General features: G+C 32.1%; 2 protein-coding genes across 4 annotated transcripts; both read left to right on the top strand.

Annotated features, from left to right (window-relative positions):
* The first annotated feature begins 647 nt into the window (after window positions 1-647).
* On the top strand, window positions 648-11,240 carry LOC114178018 (uncharacterized). 3 transcript variants are annotated; one of them, XM_028063686.2, is made up of 8 exons: window positions 648-804; window positions 2,120-2,205; window positions 6,576-6,643; window positions 7,635-7,707; window positions 9,840-9,955; window positions 10,032-10,133; window positions 10,604-10,703; window positions 10,983-11,240. In XM_028063686.2, the coding sequence occupies exons 2-8, from the start codon at window positions 2,122-2,124 to the stop codon at window positions 11,157-11,159; spliced, it is 720 nt and encodes a 239-aa protein (XP_027919487.1). In that variant the 5' UTR covers window positions 648-804; window positions 2,120-2,121; the 3' UTR covers window positions 11,160-11,240. The 3 variants fall into 3 exon arrangements, with proteins under 3 accessions (XP_027919487.1, XP_027919489.1, XP_027919488.1); XM_028063688.2 differs by having other exon boundaries at window positions 674-804; window positions 2,093-2,205; XM_028063687.2 differs by having other exon boundaries at window positions 689-995.
* Window positions 11,241-16,684: 5,444 nt separating this feature from the next.
* Window positions 16,685-19,292, top strand: LOC114176063 (putative serine/threonine-protein kinase PIX13). The gene is made up of 6 exons (XM_028060968.2): window positions 16,685-16,832; window positions 17,226-17,638; window positions 17,892-18,027; window positions 18,112-18,254; window positions 18,341-18,464; window positions 18,548-19,292. The coding sequence occupies exons 1-6, from the start codon at window positions 16,748-16,750 to the stop codon at window positions 18,931-18,933; spliced, it is 1,287 nt and encodes a 428-aa protein (XP_027916769.2). The 5' UTR covers window positions 16,685-16,747; the 3' UTR covers window positions 18,934-19,292.
* The last annotated feature ends 217 nt before the right edge of the window (window positions 19,293-19,509 follow it).

Here is a 19,509-nt window from a genome sequence, read left to right as displayed (position 1 = left end):
AATTGTATTAAAAAGTATATATATATATATATATATATATATATTCATTGTTTTTATAAAAAAGAAGTTATTTAATTATTTTTTTAAATAAAGAAAAAAAATTTAATTATTTATTTTACTAAAATAAAATATTTTTGTATTTATTGAAGGGTAATAGTGTCTAATTAAAATATAACACACAAAAAACAAAAATAATTTTTTGACAAAATTGACAAAGTTAATAAATAGAGTAATTTTTTTATTTTTTTTATGAAAGTTACAAAAATAAGAAAAATGATAGATTAACAAATTTTTTTCTTACAAATTTTGACAAATCACTTATTTAGGTAAAAAATATATTATATTATTATTTTATTTTAGTTAAAAAAATAAAGTTAATCTATTTTAATTTTATTTATGGAAATTTTATCAAATTTGTCAAAAATTATTTTTTCTAAAAAAAAATAATAAAATTTGAGGATTTTTATTATTTTATTTGTCAAAATTTATCAAATAAAATTTTGTCAACGTATTACTTTTAAAAAAAATAGTATATCTCTTTACATAAGCAAATGAATAAATTATTTTTTATTTATTAAAAGGTAATAATGTCTAATTAAAACATCAAATGGTGTAATATTGATGTAATTATAATTTGTCGACCGGCAAAACATTTATAATATTAACCAGGGTCTTGTCCTTCCTGTCTCTTGAGAGAAAGCCAATCAGAGAGCAAACGAAATCAAAGTGCGAACTCCAAGCAAATCCCCTCCCACCCCATCTTCTTTGGGCGGAGTAGAAGAGCGGAGCAGGTGGCGCCAACAGGTTCGTTTTCTGGTCCCTTTATTAATGAATCATTTCCCTCGAGTTTTGTATGTTCTACTTTTGGTACTGTCAATTCCTCCTTCTGGTTGTAATTTGTGAATTAGGGTTTGAAATCGGGGAGTTTGGAACGTGTTCTGTAATACAGGGGAAAATAAACTTTGATAGCAGTTCCTTAAGACGTTAGTGTGAAGGTAACTATTCCCTTGAATTGAAACCTCACCCAACATTGTTTTGTAAGAGCACTTGCTCATGTGAGTGCAAGTTGCATCGATCAAATATAAATCTTTTATATTTTGATTAATTTTTGCAAACACGTGAGTAAGTGAGAAGTGTGTGCTAATGTAATATTCATAACCTTATGCGAGAGATTTAAAAAATTCACAAAAAGTATGGTAATCTGATAGTCTTGACTTTGATGAATTGCAGTTTGTCAATTGAATGACCAATTTCTGTGAATAAGGTTTTCTGAATGTATTTTTAACATTTGGGAATAAATAGATGTCCAATAAATAAAGGAGTGTAGAGAGTTAAGCCCTGATTGAGTTGTAGCTTAGGCCAAAGTATGGTTCTGCGTTTCTAATTATTTCTTAGCAGTAATGATTTCTGTAATTTGTACCTCCCTCTTCAAAGTATAGTTACATTCACACTAACGTCTTAAGGAACTAATGCTTTAACCAATACCATAATTATGATTATTAACTTTTCACTTAAAGGAAACTTTGTAGGAATTGAGTTTACTTTTTAATTTGTTACAGGATTGAATATTATAAATAATGGAAGAGTTTTCGCATGTCAACTTTTTTTGTAGATAATGGATTAAATTATAATAATATGTAGATCATGTTATCTAACCACCCACATCGTTGAGCTTGTAAATCGTGGGTTTGGTTATTTAACCGATGGACAATTGTATATCTTCCTTCTTTGTACTTTTCCTTTTTGTTTCACTCTTAATCTAATAGAAACTTTGGTCTTTGTTCAACAGAACATTTTAGTTTTAATTACATTTTGTATATCACTAGAAATTGGTATTAATTGCTTTATTTAAGATCTGTATCATGTAAAAGTATAGTTTACTGCTGCAAAAAGATGCAACAATATGCCCATGTTTGGAAGCAAAACTTATTTCTCAACTTTAAACTTGTTAAAATGGTTTCATTGATAATTAGGGTTTTTGGTTGTGCTTAATTTTGGGTAGCTTGACCGGATAAGCTCTACTGATAAGCGATAATTATTTTTAAAGTGGTATATTGTTACCTTTGTTTGCCTACTGATGTTTAATTTTTAGATAATTTGTATAATTTCTGAGCACTAGGTATGAGAACCAGTAAAACAGAAGTAAACTTAAGGAGGTTGCTTGCAGCTGCTCCTCAGCAGAAAAACCAGGCAAAACTTGTGCATGTAAGTCTGAAGATATGTTTTTCATTATTAATTTTAGAGTAAACACTTGAACAAAGAGGATGGATAGAAAAACAGTTTATATCTTCTTATACTGTAGTGTTTCTTATTGGTGTAAACATATAGGATTCAAGAGGCCGAGTACAATTAATAAAATAACATTACATTTCAACATTAACAACATTATGTATGTCTAATATTTTTATAATTTTCTTGACTTCTAGGTTTTATGCAGTCAACCTTGTTATAGTGAGATTAATGAGTTTTCCCACCAACCTTCTACATCTCACTGGTATGAGAAAAGTTCACCTTGGTCTCTCATTAACTTCTGATTTGAGTCCATAGGACTATTAATGGGCTTGCAATTTGTTAGGCCTATCTCCTCCAAAATATCAAGAACATATTTTCTTTGTGAAATGATGACACATTCTTTTTATTGTGCCACTTCAATACTAATAACATTTCCTTTCTTAATTGAGCAATTGTAGGGATATCATTTGCTAAAATAACAATATCATCAACATATACCATAAGGTAAACACATTTCCTAAGTATGACAATAAAACATTAAATAATCTTCCACGCTTTGTTTCAATTCAAAAGTCTGCACAATATGTCTAAATTTACTAAACTAAGCTAAGGGTGATTGCTTCAAGCCATAGAGAGGATTCCTCTTTTTGTGTCCACTTTTCATTTTCCAATTTTACCCTTAATTCAGGGTGATTGCTTCAAGCCATAGAGAGATCGATGTAATTTACAAACTGAACCAAACTCTCCTTGAACAACAAATCTAGGAGGTTGCTTTATGTAAATTTCCTTCTCCAAATCTCCACGAGGAGAGACATTCTTAATATCAAGTTGGTTAAGATGCTAGTGGCAAACTATGAAGCCCAAACACGGACACGGGTACGAACACAGACATGAAGATACAGCTAAATCATAAAAATCCAGGACACGGACACATCTATATATATATATATATATATATATATATATATATATATTATACCTAAATATATATTAATTAATAATTTAATTATTATGTTAGTAAATATTTTTAAATAACTATATTTAAATTAAATAATATTTAAGTAATTATATTAAAAAATTTAAACAATTATATTTACATAATATATAAATATAAATAATATATTAATTAATATTAAAAAACTAAATTAATTAGAGATTTTAAATAAATATGTTTAAATAATATATATATATATATATATAATATTTGATATTTAAAGAATTAGATTGAAAATTATTGAATTTTTCAAAGTTGAGAAGAGTATATTATAATGAATGGAGAAGCAGAAAAGTTTAATGAGGTGTAAAGTTCTTATTGGTGAAAAACATTTCTATGGGATGTGTGAAATATCAACATATTAAATAATATAATAAATTATTAATTTATTCAGAAAACAAAAAGTAACAGCCCTTCGTCTTCGCGTCCTCTTTCATCTTCCTGTGACATAGGAACCCCAATACCAGGTGATGCCTCTCCAACCCTCCATCCACCAGAGTTGTTGTCGGCGACACCAATGGCTATCGGAGGCTTCATCGGAGCCAACATGATCTTCTCAACCTTCCAATACTAGATAGGAGACCACCATGACCCCTACCACCAATGTCATCGTCCAACTTGAAGAAGCCACTACGACACCTTCTCGGGCTAGGCCGTGTCTTCTTTGGCGTGTCCCCAAACAAGGTTGTGTTCTGCCCAATACCCAATATCCGACACAGTATCGTACATGCGTATGTCGTGTGTTTGTGTCTGCCACGAGAGCCCGACACGGAGGCGCCATTGTTATGGTGTGTCGGAGCTTCATAGGTGGTGAGTGACAGTCATAGCAAGAAAAAGGCAAACAAATGTTGATCTTAGCCACAAGAGAAAAAGTATCACAATAGTTGAGACCATAGATCTAAATATATCCCTTAGCTACTAGATAAACTTTGAGACGATTTACTTTACCATTAGGATCAATCTTAACAACATAGACCAATCTCCAACCCACGTGTTTCTTGTAAGAGGAAGAGGGACAAGCTCCCAAGTTCGGCTATGTTCATGTGTATACATCTCATTAATCATAGCTTTTTGCCATCAAGAATGACCAAGTGCCTCATGAACATTGTTAAGAATAGTATCGATGGACTACGGGAAAACAAAAGAGGAATATGAAGGAGAGAAATGATGATAACATAAATGATATATAGGATATGGATTACAAGTGGATTGAATACCTTTTCTAAGAGCAATAGGCCAAGCATGGACAAGTCAGGGAAGGCGATGGGGATGAAGGATCCATGGAATGGGATTATGGTTATGAAGGTTTTGAGTCATGAGCATCTTCAAGCAATGATGAAGGAGTGATTTGTGCTTGACGCTTATATGTGAGAAGAGGTGGTGGAATAATGTCACTTGTACACCGAGCTTGAGTTTGAGAGCAAGAAGGAACAATCCATGGATCACATAATGGAATAAGAAGGATTTGTTGAACATGTGACATATACCTTCTGCGACAAAGGAATTAATAGGAAAGATCATAAAATAGTTTAAACACTGAGTCACTTGAATCAAAGAAATTAAATTTTAATGACAATGAGGAGTGAACAAGATGGAGGAATTTTGGGTGTTAGGAAGGGCATAAAGAAGTTTAGTCAACTCCTTCATATGCCACTTTGGATTTATTGGCAACGGTAACAAGATAAGAAACTTTGGGGGTAAGGAATGTAGGAAAAAGAAGAAATATTACGTAACATATAGCCTGAAGAACTAATTCAAGAATCCATGAACTATGACCTTCCATAGATTGAGAAATGCATGCAGTTGACACACTTGGCATTGAAGAGGATTGACCATGATTGATTGATTTCTAAGACTTTTACCTTGAAATTCTTGGTACTCATAAAAAAATTTAGATTATGATTTTATAAGATTTATACAAATGAGCAACTTTGTGTGGGAAACCATGCAAGGAATAACAGTTTTCTTGGGTATAACCTATTTGCTTGCAGTATGAGCATTGAGGATGTCCACTCCTACAACACACCCTCCTTTTCACAGGGGGATTGCCATTGCTTAAGTTTCAATAACTTCAGGTTGATTGTTATCTTTCATCAGGTTAGGCACACAAATGAGTCTAGTACTTAAACCTTTCATAGAAGGGATTTGATCACCGACTAGTATTTGATCACCGACTAGTATTTGATCATGAACATGATCAAATTATGAATGTAGGTTCCTCAGAATCAAGACCATATAATATAATCAAGTTTCTTGTTGAGTTCTTCTAATGAGTTTGCCACTAGGAATCTCTTAACTTCTATCGTAGCTCTAGCCTTTGTTATATGAGAAACCATATGATGGTTGCATCAAAGAGACGTTGTATATCATTAGCAAAAAAATTCATGTGCATTCTTTAAAAGGAAAAACATGTTTTGAATGATCGAAGAATCTTTAAAATGTCATGTTCAACTGACTATCAAAAAATAGCGCATACTTGGAAGTCAATCTTTTGCCAATGGGATATGTGTGCACCAAGAATATAATTGAGTAAGTGGTCATGGTATCATTGACCAAGGAACTATAATTCCACAGAAGTAGACTAAGACGAATAATTCTTCCAATTGAACCTTGCACTTCGTAATTGTTGGAGTAGCCAAAAAGAAAGGAGCCACATGAAGCCATCTCATAGAAGTGACCAAACCTAAGAACGAATAAGAGAAACCCTAACACTGTGATAGAGCACTTGTCCCAACACAAAAATGCGTTGGAATAGAAAACTGAAGTCATAAACAAAGACAAAAGTATTCAGAGAGTCAAACTTAGATCTCTCTGAGAGGTTCTGACAACAACAAGGCGACATATGGAAGACACGAGCCAGAAATGGAAGTGTGTAGGTCACGTGACAACACTTGGATGACCAGTTGGTTGCACAACCACCATGGTTGGGTTGCGCTCCTCGAGGTACACCAAACACTAACTCTTTTTATAAGAATGACAATGACATGATAGGGAAGGACAACAACAAGAGAGGATGAAGAAGACAGAGCAAGACCCGTCCTAATACCAACTTGAACAAGTAGGGTGGATAGAAACACCGTAAATCTTTTTACACCATTGTGTTTCTTATTGATGTGAATATATAGGAGATACAAAAAGGAGGCAAGACACTTGACTAAAACCCTAACCTAACCCTAAGGCTGAGTACACTCAGAAGGAAATATGAATAAAATAATATTACATTTCAACATTAACAACATTATGTCTATATATAATATATTTCTAATTTTCTTGACGTATATGTTTTATTTAGTCAATTGTTAACTGTAGAACACAAACTTAATCATTTGTTGATTTTGACATTCTGCAGTATGTTGCTACTTTACGTGAACAATTGGAACAATTGGCTGAAGAGAGGACACCTGAGGGCTTACCTAGGTATTGGTTTCTCTTTATTGACCATTTGATACACATAGCATCTGTTTTTGTTTCTAAATCTCAACACAATCTGAACATCATATGGCCACCCCAATTTTTTAATCAAGATATGCTACTATTTGGTACGGTAAGATTTTCTTTCTAATGAGTGTTGTTTGGGTTTAAATAGTTGAATGCTAGAAACTAATATACTTATTGAAATGTTGGGAATTAAATGGAAAGAGGAAAGGGAGACGAGTGACGCTGTAACGTAAAATAATAATTAAGACTTTTATTTATGCTAATCTAGGTGAAGAACTAGTATTGAGCAATTTGTATAAGTTTAGTCCAAATAACATACCTAACATAATAGGAGACTACCACAATAATTATCCTTATATTCAAAGGATAAATATAGGTCCAGCAGATTATGGAATAAAAGAACGGAGTTAACTTATAATTCACAATGAGTTCTCTCTAAAATATTACTCACGTTGAACTTAAGCTATACTTTCCCATTTTCTAATCCTTTGATAAAATCTTAGATTCGTATAAATTGTTAGAGTTTACTGGGAAGATAAAAACGGAAGAAAATTTTATATCTCATTTCGTTTAGAATTCTCTTACAACAGAGATTCTATGGCTACAAGTAGCTTGCTCTTTAAGGAACAGAAACAGTTACAGCCAACTTGTCATATATCAGCTGGCTGGACTGAACTAATTGCTTACCCAACATGGAACCAAACAGTTATGGACAGTTACAGCCAGTTGTCACATGCCAGCTGGCTGGACTGAATTAACAAAAAATTAACTCAGTACAATATTCATACACAAAAGACTATATATTATATTTCTTTAAAAGCTAACTTAATTGCTTATTTTTTTCATCTTCTACCTCCCCTAGATGGTCCGTTATGTTCTCTTTTCTTACTTATAAATAAATTAAAGTTATTATATTACCCTTACTTTTTATGTGTGCGCATTCATTTGTGTATGTGCTATGTGAATGCAGGATTTCAAAGGCTACGTTGAATGAATACTCAGAGAAGGTTGAAGCCATTGCTTCCAAATTGATTAACCACGAGGTATGTATTTATAAATTAATGCATCCTTGAGAGGTGTTAAAGTGTGAAAAATATCTTTAAGCCAAATGACTAAGAAGTTAAGGTTTCTCTGCTTACTCAATCTGATCTTACATATATATAACAACTGACAACTTAGTTAAAAAGGGCGGAATTTATGGATTTGTTTTTTTACAGGATCTGGTGAAATGGCTAATATTTCATTTGTTTAAACCTGTTTTTATAGAACTAACACGTCAGTCTTGTTACCAATTATGCTGTGGGATAGTAGAAGTAGACTGTATGGTGGATATTGAGCGTGTAAAATGATGAAACTTGAAAGAATGAACTAGAATTAAAACTGTTTTTAAGCCAACAAAGAAGTTGCACATTTTCATCGGTAAGTAATTCAACTAATACGTATTTCAAAGCATGACTGTTGCATTCGCTATGTTTGTTGGATCCATGAAGGTAATTACCTCGTAGTAGGAAACAAAATTCCGTAGTCATCAGACATATTGCTAACTCTGAGTCCTCAACATTTGCTTTTATGGTATAAAGTTTAAATAGTACACTAAAATTTAGGAAAAACATTGTACTTAATTTGCTGTCTGAAGGTATGCAAGTCCTCTAAACTGAAGGGTAATGGTCTGCTTGGTTAAGGTTAAGTAGGTAGATAGTGGTCAGTCAGATGGACATTTTATTGTGGCCACCACTTTACACTTGCTTGATGTAGCAAAAATACTACCAAATTTGTTTTGGTGAAATAACATGTTGGTTAAAGAAAGAAAGTAAAATTGAAGATATCTTCGTTGTCAGTAATGAGGATTCTATTTTGTTAGATCAGAATATATTGAAGAGATAAGACTTTTAAAATTAAAGAAAATTATGTTAGTAAATCATTTGCATGAAGCATGTTTTCTATGTCTCTTATTCTGATATGGTGTATTAAAATTTAAAATTCAAGTCAAGGTGGAATAATTGCTAGGAATAGAAATTATGGAAATAAATTGATATACTTCATACAGGAGAAACCTTTGGCTTACTAAAAGGAAGAACAAATTCTATAGAGCTTTTTTTTTCACAATTAGACACTCAACTTAAAATTTAGAATTGGATATAAGACAAAAATATAATTATATTCATTTGAATTGGATACATGAGTGGGAAGAAAGAAATCCAACAAACGTGAGTCACAGGTGTTAGATTATAATATGCACTTAGGCGGTTAAAACTGCTTGGTGGTTAGACAAGCAGTAGGGGATACTTGCAGGGGCTTAACATAAACAGGGGAAACAAGGCACAAGGGAGGAATTCTGAATTTGGTATTGGAAGACCAAGCGCTGGCTCAGTTGTAGTGAGAAAAACCCTTTGTTGAAGGTGAAAGCCTTGGATAAATTATTTTTTTGTCCTGCGAGATTCAACAAAGTGAATAAACCTTTGCATATTTGTTCACTTTCTCTAGTGTCTTTCTATTTCTCAGCACTCTTGCTTGGGGTATTTCTCAGCACTCTTGCTTGGGGTTTCATAACGCATATTCACTTTGGATCATAACTTTGATGGTATTGGATAACCAAACTCTAGCCCTGTTGTAGACCGGAAAGCCCTTTGCTCAAGGTAAAAACCTTGATGGTATTGAAGTATTTTTCTGAAATTCAATAAAGTGAATAAACCCTTGAATAACTGTTCACCTTCTCTAGTTTCTCTCTATTTCTCAGCACTTTTGCTTGGGGATTCATCAGGCATTTTCACTTTGGGTCATATCTTTAGGATTTATTGCACAATGGAGAAAATCATAATACGTTCACTATTTTTGTGTAGTACAATGATAATGATGGGGTTTGAACCTAAATGGAGAAAATCAGAATACGTTTACTATTCTTTTTTTGTTGTAATACAATGATAATGATGAGGTTTGAACCTAACATCTCATGCAAACCCTCGCCACTAGACCAACCCCAGTGGGTTATCATAAGTTCACTATAGCATGTGAAAATTGTTATATAAAATATAAAGAATTAATGGCTTGAAACTCTGTGACTTTGTTGGAATGCATCACGAAGCCATAAAAAATTTGTCCCTTTTTTGTTTTTCCTTGTCTGTATTTTAGTTCTTGCTAAATAGACACAATCATTTAACCAGTTTTCTTAACCCAGACTGACCCACAAGTATCCGAGAAGGATGTTGAAAGGAGTTTTGTTAAAGAAAACTCTTCTGAAATTGAGGAGAAAAAGCAGATACCACTTTCTTCTGGGTTGAGAAGAAGACCTGTGTAAGCTATATTTGCTTTTCTTACTATGCATATTTTGTAGGCTGTTCTACTGTTGCTCATCTGTTTCAGTGGACAGACCCACATCAAATACAGAAGATAAAGCACACGAGCTTGCTGAGACTGACAATACACCTGTCAAACTGGATGCTAGTGCACACGCACACATTGAAAAGCACAGGTACTGTTTACTTGAGTTTTTATTTAAAGTTTATGTAGTGGTGGGTCAATGGACTCTGTACTGCTTTGGTGAAGAATAGAAAACTTGCAAACCTTTGTGTTTATATGTTAATTTGACTTGTCCACAACAACAAAGTATATTTTTCTTCAGGTCAAGCACTGATATATTCATGTCAATTGTTACATTATTGGTAACCGGTCAACTGTTATCATATGCTAATGCCTATATGGGGGATTACTAAGGTCATTAATATTTGGGAGTTTATTTGGTCATCATTGACGAGTCCTCGGCATGTTTCTGAGTCACTATAATTATGATACCTTAGACAATTGCTGTAAAATTATTTACGCAAATGTATTAGATCAATTCTTTTTATATTTTATGTTCACTGTTTATTATGTGCCTTGCATTTATTGTGCATTTTCTTTTTGTTTCACTCCATTGTTTTCTTGTCCACTTTTATACTGTAGAATGCTTCAAGAAGATTTGACTGATGAGATGGTGGTGTTGGCAAAACAACTCAAAGAGAGTAGTCTCATGATGAGCCAGTCCCTGCAAAATACTGAAAAGGTTCGATTCTTAGGATTGAATATTCTTTGTATGGTGATTACATTTTTACATTAGTCTAGTTTTCATCTTCTTGAAAGTTGGTCTTAGTATATTTTTGTAATGCGGAGTATGGCTATAGCGGTGCTGTAATATTACTTCTACAACCACCGAGGGCATGTTATGATGTTGATTGAATAGTCATGACTCAACCTTGTTTTTTGTTTTAGAAGACTCTGACATTGGGAGTTTGAAATGGCGAGGCGTTAACCCAATAATGAATTGATTGTGGCTGGCTTGCAGATTCTTGATTCTACGGAGAAGGCTATTGAGGATAGCTTGGCAAGCACTGGTCGTACCAATGTGCGAGCAACGGCAATCTACTCCGAGAGTTCCAAGACTTCTTGCTTAACATGGCTTGTGATGTTTGTGATGACAGTTGTATTTGTCATGGTTATTCTTCTAATCCGTGTAACATAGTCTACTTCTGTTTCCCTAGGTAATACAATTAACTTCCAATATAACTTTTACTATAATGTAAATTTTTATTTTCCGGACACACATAGTTAATTTTGAAAAGGTTGACAGAAGCAAATAAATTTTTCTTAGGAAGTGTTATAAATGAGTTTTTACCATAGTTTTATGAAGTTTGGATTCTCAACTTATTTTTTTCTGTTGTTTCCTTGAAACACTCAATAGCCCAATAACAAGATTAGAGTTGTCCATAAGTACTGGTCAATCATTAGCCACATTGGATTGAGTTTTTTGATATTCAGTTGTTTAGTAATTAAGCCTACTTTTACCTTTGGATCTATATCATTCACGAGTTGAATTAAATATGTTTAATTCTTAAATTTAAATGTGAAATTAAAATTTATTTTTATTTTATATTTTAAAAATAAATTGATCTAATTGTGTTATTTATTTTATATATTAAATTTTATTTTCAATTGGAAATTTAGTTAAAATGTGTCCGATGGTTTAAACCATCGTTATATTAATATATCGTTTTACACATCAATAAATATAATTGAATTAGGAAGATTATATTTATTGATTTTTAAAATTTGAAAACTAAATTTTATTAAAGTTTGAAAATTAAATAATTATATATTTATAGGTTAAATTATCTTATCATAATTAATATTTTATCATTTAAGTAATGGTTTTTTTCAAAGGCCTTAATGTTTTTATCTTTAATTGATTGTTTATTTAAATTTATCTATTTTCAAAATTAAAATAGTTATTTTATTACTTTATCCTATAAAACACTTTTTAATTAAAATGAATTGTTCTAAAATTTAATTAATAACTCACGCTAAATAAATAAAATGCACATACGTGCGTATACTTTATGATTTTTACTACTATAAAATAAAAAAATTAAACTTTTAAACGTGTTACTTTAAATTTTAATTTTAAAAAATAATCAATTCATCCCGAACACTTTTTATCCATCACTTCAAAGAGTTAAACCGAAAAAAATAAAATGGATTGAGAAGTTGAAAACTCTAATTTATTCCATTAAATTATGATAAGTTAATGGATTGGCCCGCAGATCGTATTCTACGACAGTCCACTTTGTCATTCAAGATGTACATAGTATTTAGAAATTGTTAAAAGATAATTTTGATTTTCTTTGATATGGTATAGAAACTAAGACAAAATGTTTAGGGTATCAAATTAAATTTTTATAATATAATTTATATTTCTAATTAATAAAAAGAATCTTCATTTTTTCTATTTAAATCATTTTCAGAGAGTAAATCATAAATGTATTTTTTAATTTCTAATCTTCCTAATTCATTAAATTTATGAAACATAAACATTGATATTCTAATTTATATTCAAATTTAAGACTATTCAACTAATTTATTATGTACAACAAAATTCGTAACATAGGGTGAGATACATCAAATTTTACAAAATTTTACTATATGCAACAAACAACATAAAATCCATAAATTTCATAATTCAGGATTATTCTATTTTGGAAAAAAAAATATAAGTAGGTTTATGTCAATTTCATAAGACAATTCCTAAAATCATAAATAGGGTTCATATTAATTTGGGAAAAACCTAATCTATGAGAAACATCGTAATAAGACAATCATAAATTTAAGATACATAAATCATAGAAGAATACTAAGGTCATGAGAGCTATTATGATAATGTGTTCTTCAATTTTTTCTTTTCCAATCTCCATTCTCGATTTATCTCTTTACTTTTCTTTCTACTCTCATACTTTCTTGATTATTGAGTGAAAAATAACCTTATTACAACGAACGGTAAATTTTTTATTAACTAACATCCATCAAATTATTTTTTATTTTATTTTTCAAAATATATAAATAAAGTTATAAAAAACTGTTTCAAATTTAACATAAATAAAATAATAATATTTAAATATAATTTTAAAATATAAAAAATATATATAAAAAATAAAATTAAAATATTTTTGGAGTGTGGTGACTCCTGTGTCCTAAAGAAGGACAATCACTACATATAAAGTTAAATAGGCAGGAAAAGTTGTGCTGCTTTTATGTGTTACGATGTCATCCATAATTTTTAGTTTTAATAATTTATAAAATTGATTTTAATTAAAAGTGAATTTGATAATGTTATTAAAATTAAATATGTTTTTAGTCTAAAATTTTAATATATAATTGATTTTTTTTTGTTTAATACTTATGTACATTAAAAATAGAATAAATATATATTTTTAACCTAATAACTTTAACATTAATTACTTTTTTTATGTAATAAATAATATTTGAATTATTTATAGAATTTATTAAATTTTAGTTTAAATGTCAATATAAAATACTGCTTTGACACATAATAAACGGTAATGTATTTAGTTATAAATATTATATTTATTTTTAATTTTTAAATTTAAAAATCAAAATATATTAAAATTTCAAACAAAAACGAATTATAATTTTGCATTTAAATATAAAAATTAACAATATATTTAATCCTTATTATTATTATAAAATAAATACTTTTTATTTTATAAAATTGTAATTATTTTTCTTAACAATTTTGTATGAAAATATTATAAATATTTTTAAAGAATTTTTGTAAGAGTAGAGAATACGTTATTACTGATAATATGTGATTGGAATTCAGTTTATTCAGGGTGGGCAAAAAATCTAATTTTTTTTTATCCAATCCACTTTTGTTCTGATCCAAGCCATTTAAAATCTACTTTATTAAAAATTCAATCTAATCCACATTTTAGATATTTCATGGATTGCATATCCATTCTCTAAATCAAGATTTTCAAATGTGAATAATCCAAAATTTCAATTAAAAAATTTAGTTGGATTAGGCTAAAGGTTGAAATGGATTAGGCTAAATTCAGACTCGGACGTGCCTTACTCGACGACGTGTATGGACTGAGTAGGCCCGACGACCTTGATGGATTGGACGGGCCCGACGACATAGATGAGTCGTTAGGCCCGACAACCTAAACAGGCCAGGCGAGCCCAAAGACACAAATGGTTAGGTGTGCCCGACGACCCGGACGAGTCGATCGGGCCCGGTAACCTGAAAAAGTCGGGCGAGTTCGATGACCAAAACGGGCCAAGCAGGCTTGAATACCCAAATGGGCTGGTATGGCCTGACGACTCAGATGGGTCATGCTTGACGACCTGTACGAACTAGATAGACCTGACCCTGATGGATCGGGCGGGCCCGACGACCCAAGTAAGTTGAGTCAGCCCGACAACTCGAATAGGTTGAATCTACTCGACGACTCAGACGGGCCGACCAGACGACCCATATCGTGCCAGGCGACCCGTACGGCCTGGACAAGCCCGACAACTTGTACGGATCGGGCAAGCCTGACGACCTTGATAGGCTAGGCGAGCCCAATCACCCGATTGTGTGAGGTCGGGCCGACACGGCGACTAGACTTGTCGATCCTGAGCCAACGACATAAAGTTTAATAATATTTCTTAAAAAATAATATATTTTTATGTTTAAGAAGAAAGTCTGTGGGCGAATTTTTTTTGTCCTCTAGACTTTTTTGGCCCTAGTCTTGTGGGTTGGAGCAACTTTGACAATTCTAGACAAATTGTATCGTGTCAGTCTTAAGGACACAAGTTTTAGAAAATTCAATATAAATTTTTTTTATAAAAAATATTCTAGATTTTAATTTTAATCCAAATATTTGGATATAGATTTAAAGAAAATCCAAACTAATCTTGTTAAAAAAAAATAAATTTAGATAAAAAATCTAATGTAGTTATTTAGATTAAAATGAGAGTAGATTACATCATTAAAAATCCAACACCACCCTTATGTATATCTAGAAGATTGATGGATAAGAAAAGAGACATAAGCAAAAGTTATGGCAGCAAATTTTTGACAAACTGAACCAAACTGCCGTAAGGTATGATGGAATGCAACTCAAATATCATTTGGTTTGAAAAAATAATTAATTAATTAATTTTGTGTGAACTTGTTGATATGGTCCACAGTACCTCGTTAGTCAAGTACATGCCGTAAGTCTTTTCTATACTTCCCTCACTCCTTTCTTTTCTTACATAAACGCACTTCACTTCACTGGTTGTGTAACAGAGGTGTCCCGGTTTAGATTAAAAAAAATAGTATTTTTTTAAGTGTTAGTTAAACAAATTGGTTTATTTAATATGTAAATTAGAAGAGTTTAATCAGGATAAATATTAGAAGAGAATGTACAAACAAAACTAATTAGAATAGATTCTATGTTTATGATATCACGTTAAAAGTAAATTTTAAAACTAATTCGACTTCACAAAATTAATTTATAAGATATAATTTGTATTTCACTTATATATTATAAAATTATTTTATTTTTTATTAATTTTCAACAATAAAAATAATTGACTCATCTAAAATAACTCTATTATTTATTTATTATCATTATTTGTTTCCATTATTTCTTCTATGTTAACAATTTAATTTTTGTAAGACTTGATTGCTTCTCAGTAATGTTTAAATTATATGAATTTAAGTATTTGTTTGTACAATTATATGGGTTAATACTTTTATTGTTTGTTTATTATTTTATAATGTTTTGGTAAAATGGATGAGTCAATTTAATGTATTTTTTGCGTATCATAATAAACACATAAAATAAGTTGGGAGAATAAAACATGTTTAAATAAGTAAATTTACCAACTCATAATCTGTCAAATTTACAAAATTTTTTATTCATCAAGATGTGAAAATCAGAATGTCATCTTATATAATTGGGTAAACAAAAGAAATTAAACATTAAAACATTATTAAATAATATTATAATATTTAGAAGATCAAATTATCAATCTACATAAAGCGGTAAACAATTATAATGAAAAAATTATAAAAAAATATGATGAAAGAATAATAAAGGATGATTGTTGGTTACGAATCAACTGACTTCCGATCATTTCAAATATTTCAAAACTTTGGATTAAATGAACCCATATATACATTTAAAAAGATTGAATATTTTAACCTAACTCGATGGTGAGTCTATTAACTCACGGATTTAAACATATTTTACCACAAATTAGTAATTTATCAAACATTTTTCACAAACTCACCCCTTTCTCCTCATCTCACATTTTATTTTCTCTTTAAAATCATTCTCTAATCATCACAAATCCTCCCAAATCACCTTAACCAAATACACACAATCCTCACAAATTATAAATCATGTCTACATAAAGCTTATTGTGATTATTCTTAAATTCTCCTCTCTAATTTTTGCTGCCATGCTTAGAATTGAACAAGCTACCTATGTCATTGGCCAACACCAGCCAGAAAATGAATATTCAGTTCACGTAACTATCACTGCATTTTCTTGGAGTATTCTTGGAAGCTTCCTTAGTTTCCGACACGAACAAGTAGAAAGGTACAACTGGTGGTACTGTGTGTGACAGTTACTGCTCTTAAAAGAACACGTGGCAGGTAATGTGTTTTCTTTGTATTCTTCTCAGCTCTTTCACTTTAAATACAAAGTCAGACACGCCTCTCACCATTTCTTTCTCATCTTTCTCGGCTTTTTCTGCTCAGGTAACAGCAGAAACAACTTAATGGGGAACTGTTGGAGTTTTCAATCATCTTCTGCTGTCGATCACCGCAACTCCATTGCTGCCCCCAACCCCAACAATCAATCAGGTAAACAAACAAACTCTCCCTGTTTCATTCTTAAAATTATAGAAACGCTTCATGCTAAAATTTGTGTCTGTTCATGCATAATATATCAGATATTCCAAGAAAGAAGAAAAAACATGTACTTTTTTTCCTTTTGATGGTTTTCCTATGATTGCTTTGGTTGCAAGTATAAGTGCATAATCATTTCATCAAGTCAAGCAGAAAAGTCAACCAGAAGTCGCAGCCAATCTATCCCCAATTCCTAAAAGCCGTGTAATTTGAATTAAACATAGAAGCCACTCCTTGTTATTAGCAGTAATTCATCATGAAGTGCTTGATCCTGTCTATTCAGGTTCTAAACTAGAGCATTTGTTGCTTCATATGACAATTTTTTGCTTTCTTGTTGCAATGGTTCAGGGAGTATTCAGTTTTCTGCTGGTACAAGCAACAGAAGATTAATACAGAGCAGTAATTCTACTTCTCTCGGGCAGAGCAGCCACTCTGGAGGATTCAGCAGGTTCTTTGGAGCAAGTAGTAGTAATAATTACTCAACAGGCAATAACACTAGCACATCCTTTTGGGGCTCTGAGAATAGCCAAGCCTCTCGAGGGAGGGAGGAAGAAGAGAGGGGGCAAATCTTGGATGTTGCAGATTTGAGGGCATTTACCTTGGCAGAACTGAAAGCAGCCACCCAAAATTTCAGACATGGCAGTCTGTTAGGAGAGGGGGGATTCGGTAAAGTATACAAGGGTGTCATTAGAAGTGAGGGGTTGCCTATTGCCATCAAGAAGTTGAATTCCGAAAGCAAGCAAGGAATTGCGGAATGGCAGGTATCGGAATTAATCACACTACAAAATTAGGGTAGAACTTTTTACTGGTATGTGCCTAATATTACGTATAATTGGAAACTCAAGTGAATTTAAGTCTCATCATTGAATAGAAATGAGATAAATTCATTGTACAAAGGTTTTAGATTGAATGTAATCTTAATTTATACTTAGGTGTCATTGGTATTGTTATCTTTCTAGGGACCCTCCTCCCATCACATATCTGTACTGATTGATGCTTTTTGTTTTTGTGCAGTCAGAGGTTAATTTCTTAGGGAGGCTTTCTCATCCCAATCTTGTTAAATTGTTGGGATTTGGTAGGGAAGATAGTAAACTGTTTCTGGTGTATGAATTTATGCCTTGTGGGAGCTTGGATAACCACCTATTTGGAAGTAAGTGGCAATGCGTGAGTAGCAATTTGGGAAAATTGATTGGTCTTTTTTCCTGATCTATGCACTTTATTTTTGCTTGTGCAGGAGGAGCAAATGTTCGGCCACTTTCTTGGGACACAAGGCTAACAATTATGATTGGAGCAGCTAGGGGGCTTCATTTCCTTCACAGCTTGGAGAATGCCATTATATACAGAGATTTTAAACCCTCAAATATTCTCCTCGACTCAGTAAGTTTCATTTTATCATTATGCATGCTATTGAAGTATTCATGGAAACGAAAGAAAAATCTTTGAAATTTTTGGTTTTTTAACAGACGTATGCGGCAAAGTTATCAGACTTTGGCTTAGCGAAATCTATGACTTCGCCTGATCAGAGTCACGTATCAACACATGTTGTGGGAACACACGGCTATGCTGCTCCTGAGTACATTGCAACAGGTATTGTGTGTTAATTTCCCTTCATAAACCTCTTGCGTAAAGTGTTGTGTAAATTAAATGGTGTGATGATGTGAATGGTGTAGGTCATTTGTACGTGAAAAGTGATGTGTATGGATTTGGAATATTTTTGGTGGAGTTGCTGACTGGGAAGAGGATTACTGGTATAATGCAACTATGTGAGGAAACGTCGTTGAGGGATTGGGTGAAAAGAAATCTTGTAAACAGAGGGTATATAAGAAGCACCATGGATGCAAAGTTGGAAGGGAAGTATCCACCAAACTTAGCTTTAGAAACGGCTCAACTAGCTCTCAAATGCATTCAAATAGAGCCCAAAGTAAGGCCATCGATGAAAGAAGTTCTTGAAAGATTGGAACAGATTGAAGCAGCCAATGAAAAACCAGCTGATAACAGAAGACGGGTTAATCGTTCTCGTCTTGTTCAACAACATGGCCCTCCAGATGGTGGCTAATTGAACTGAACCCATCATCATCATATTCCCTTGCAGCTGATAGATTGCTTAAAAAAGTGGACTTGAAGATCATATTGCTAGAAGAAGTGCCTTTTCTCCACTGGCACAAATGAAAAGGATCAGGGGTTGTATCTGGCTTTGGAGCGAAGGCCTGAGGGTTAAGTCTGTGAGACTTGTTTTGGGCACCCCAAAACAAAGACAGAGAGTTCAAGCTTCCCTGGTATTGATAACGAAGAAGGTGCTCCATGTCCATCTCTCCTTTTCCATTAATTTTTCCACTTATTTCTTCTATGGAGTTTGTATTGAATGTGTGAATGTTGAATATTTAATCTTTTATGTAATTATTTCAATTTTTTAAATGCTTTAGATGGGTAAAAAGTTAAATAGAAATGATTCTTCAATGTATAGAACCATAATCTTCTCAGGTTTATAAGGAGGGGGTTTGGTTTTACAGAAGGGGTTTCATTGGGGAGAACAACACCAATGAAATCTGAGTCCAACCACATAAAGCATTGACATCACTCTCAACCCAAAACCTTAAGGGAATGGGTTTATGGGCCTTGATCCTTATATGGG

Source organism: Vigna unguiculata, chromosome 3 (genome assembly GCF_037176805.1).
Source record: "Vigna unguiculata cultivar grain cowpea cultivar isolate G323 ecotype 2 chromosome 3, ASM3717680v1, whole genome shotgun sequence".
Taxonomy (NCBI): Eukaryota; Viridiplantae; Streptophyta; class Magnoliopsida; order Fabales; family Fabaceae; genus Vigna; species Vigna unguiculata.
The sequence above is the reverse complement of the archived record's forward strand: the minus strand, read 5'-3'. Positions and strand labels throughout refer to the sequence as shown.

Coding starts and splice junctions, on each gene's coding strand:
- LOC114178018 (XM_028063686.2), top strand. CDS start 2,122: ATGAGAACCAGTAAAACAGAAGTAAACTTAAGGAGGTTGCTTGCAGCT. Junction 10,134..10,603: donor GCACACATTGAAAAGCACAG/GTACTGTTTACT, acceptor TTTATACTGTAG/AATGCTTCAAGAAGATTTGA. Junction 10,704..10,982: donor CCCTGCAAAATACTGAAAAG/GTTCGATTCTTA, acceptor GCTGGCTTGCAG/ATTCTTGATTCTACGGAGAA.
- LOC114176063 (XM_028060968.2), top strand. CDS start 16,748: ATGGGGAACTGTTGGAGTTTTCAATCATCTTCTGCTGTCGATCACCGC. Junction 16,833..17,225: donor CAACCCCAACAATCAATCAG/GTAAACAAACAA, acceptor GCAATGGTTCAG/GGAGTATTCAGTTTTCTGCT. Junction 18,255..18,340: donor CAAATATTCTCCTCGACTCA/GTAAGTTTCATT, acceptor GTTTTTTAACAG/ACGTATGCGGCAAAGTTATC.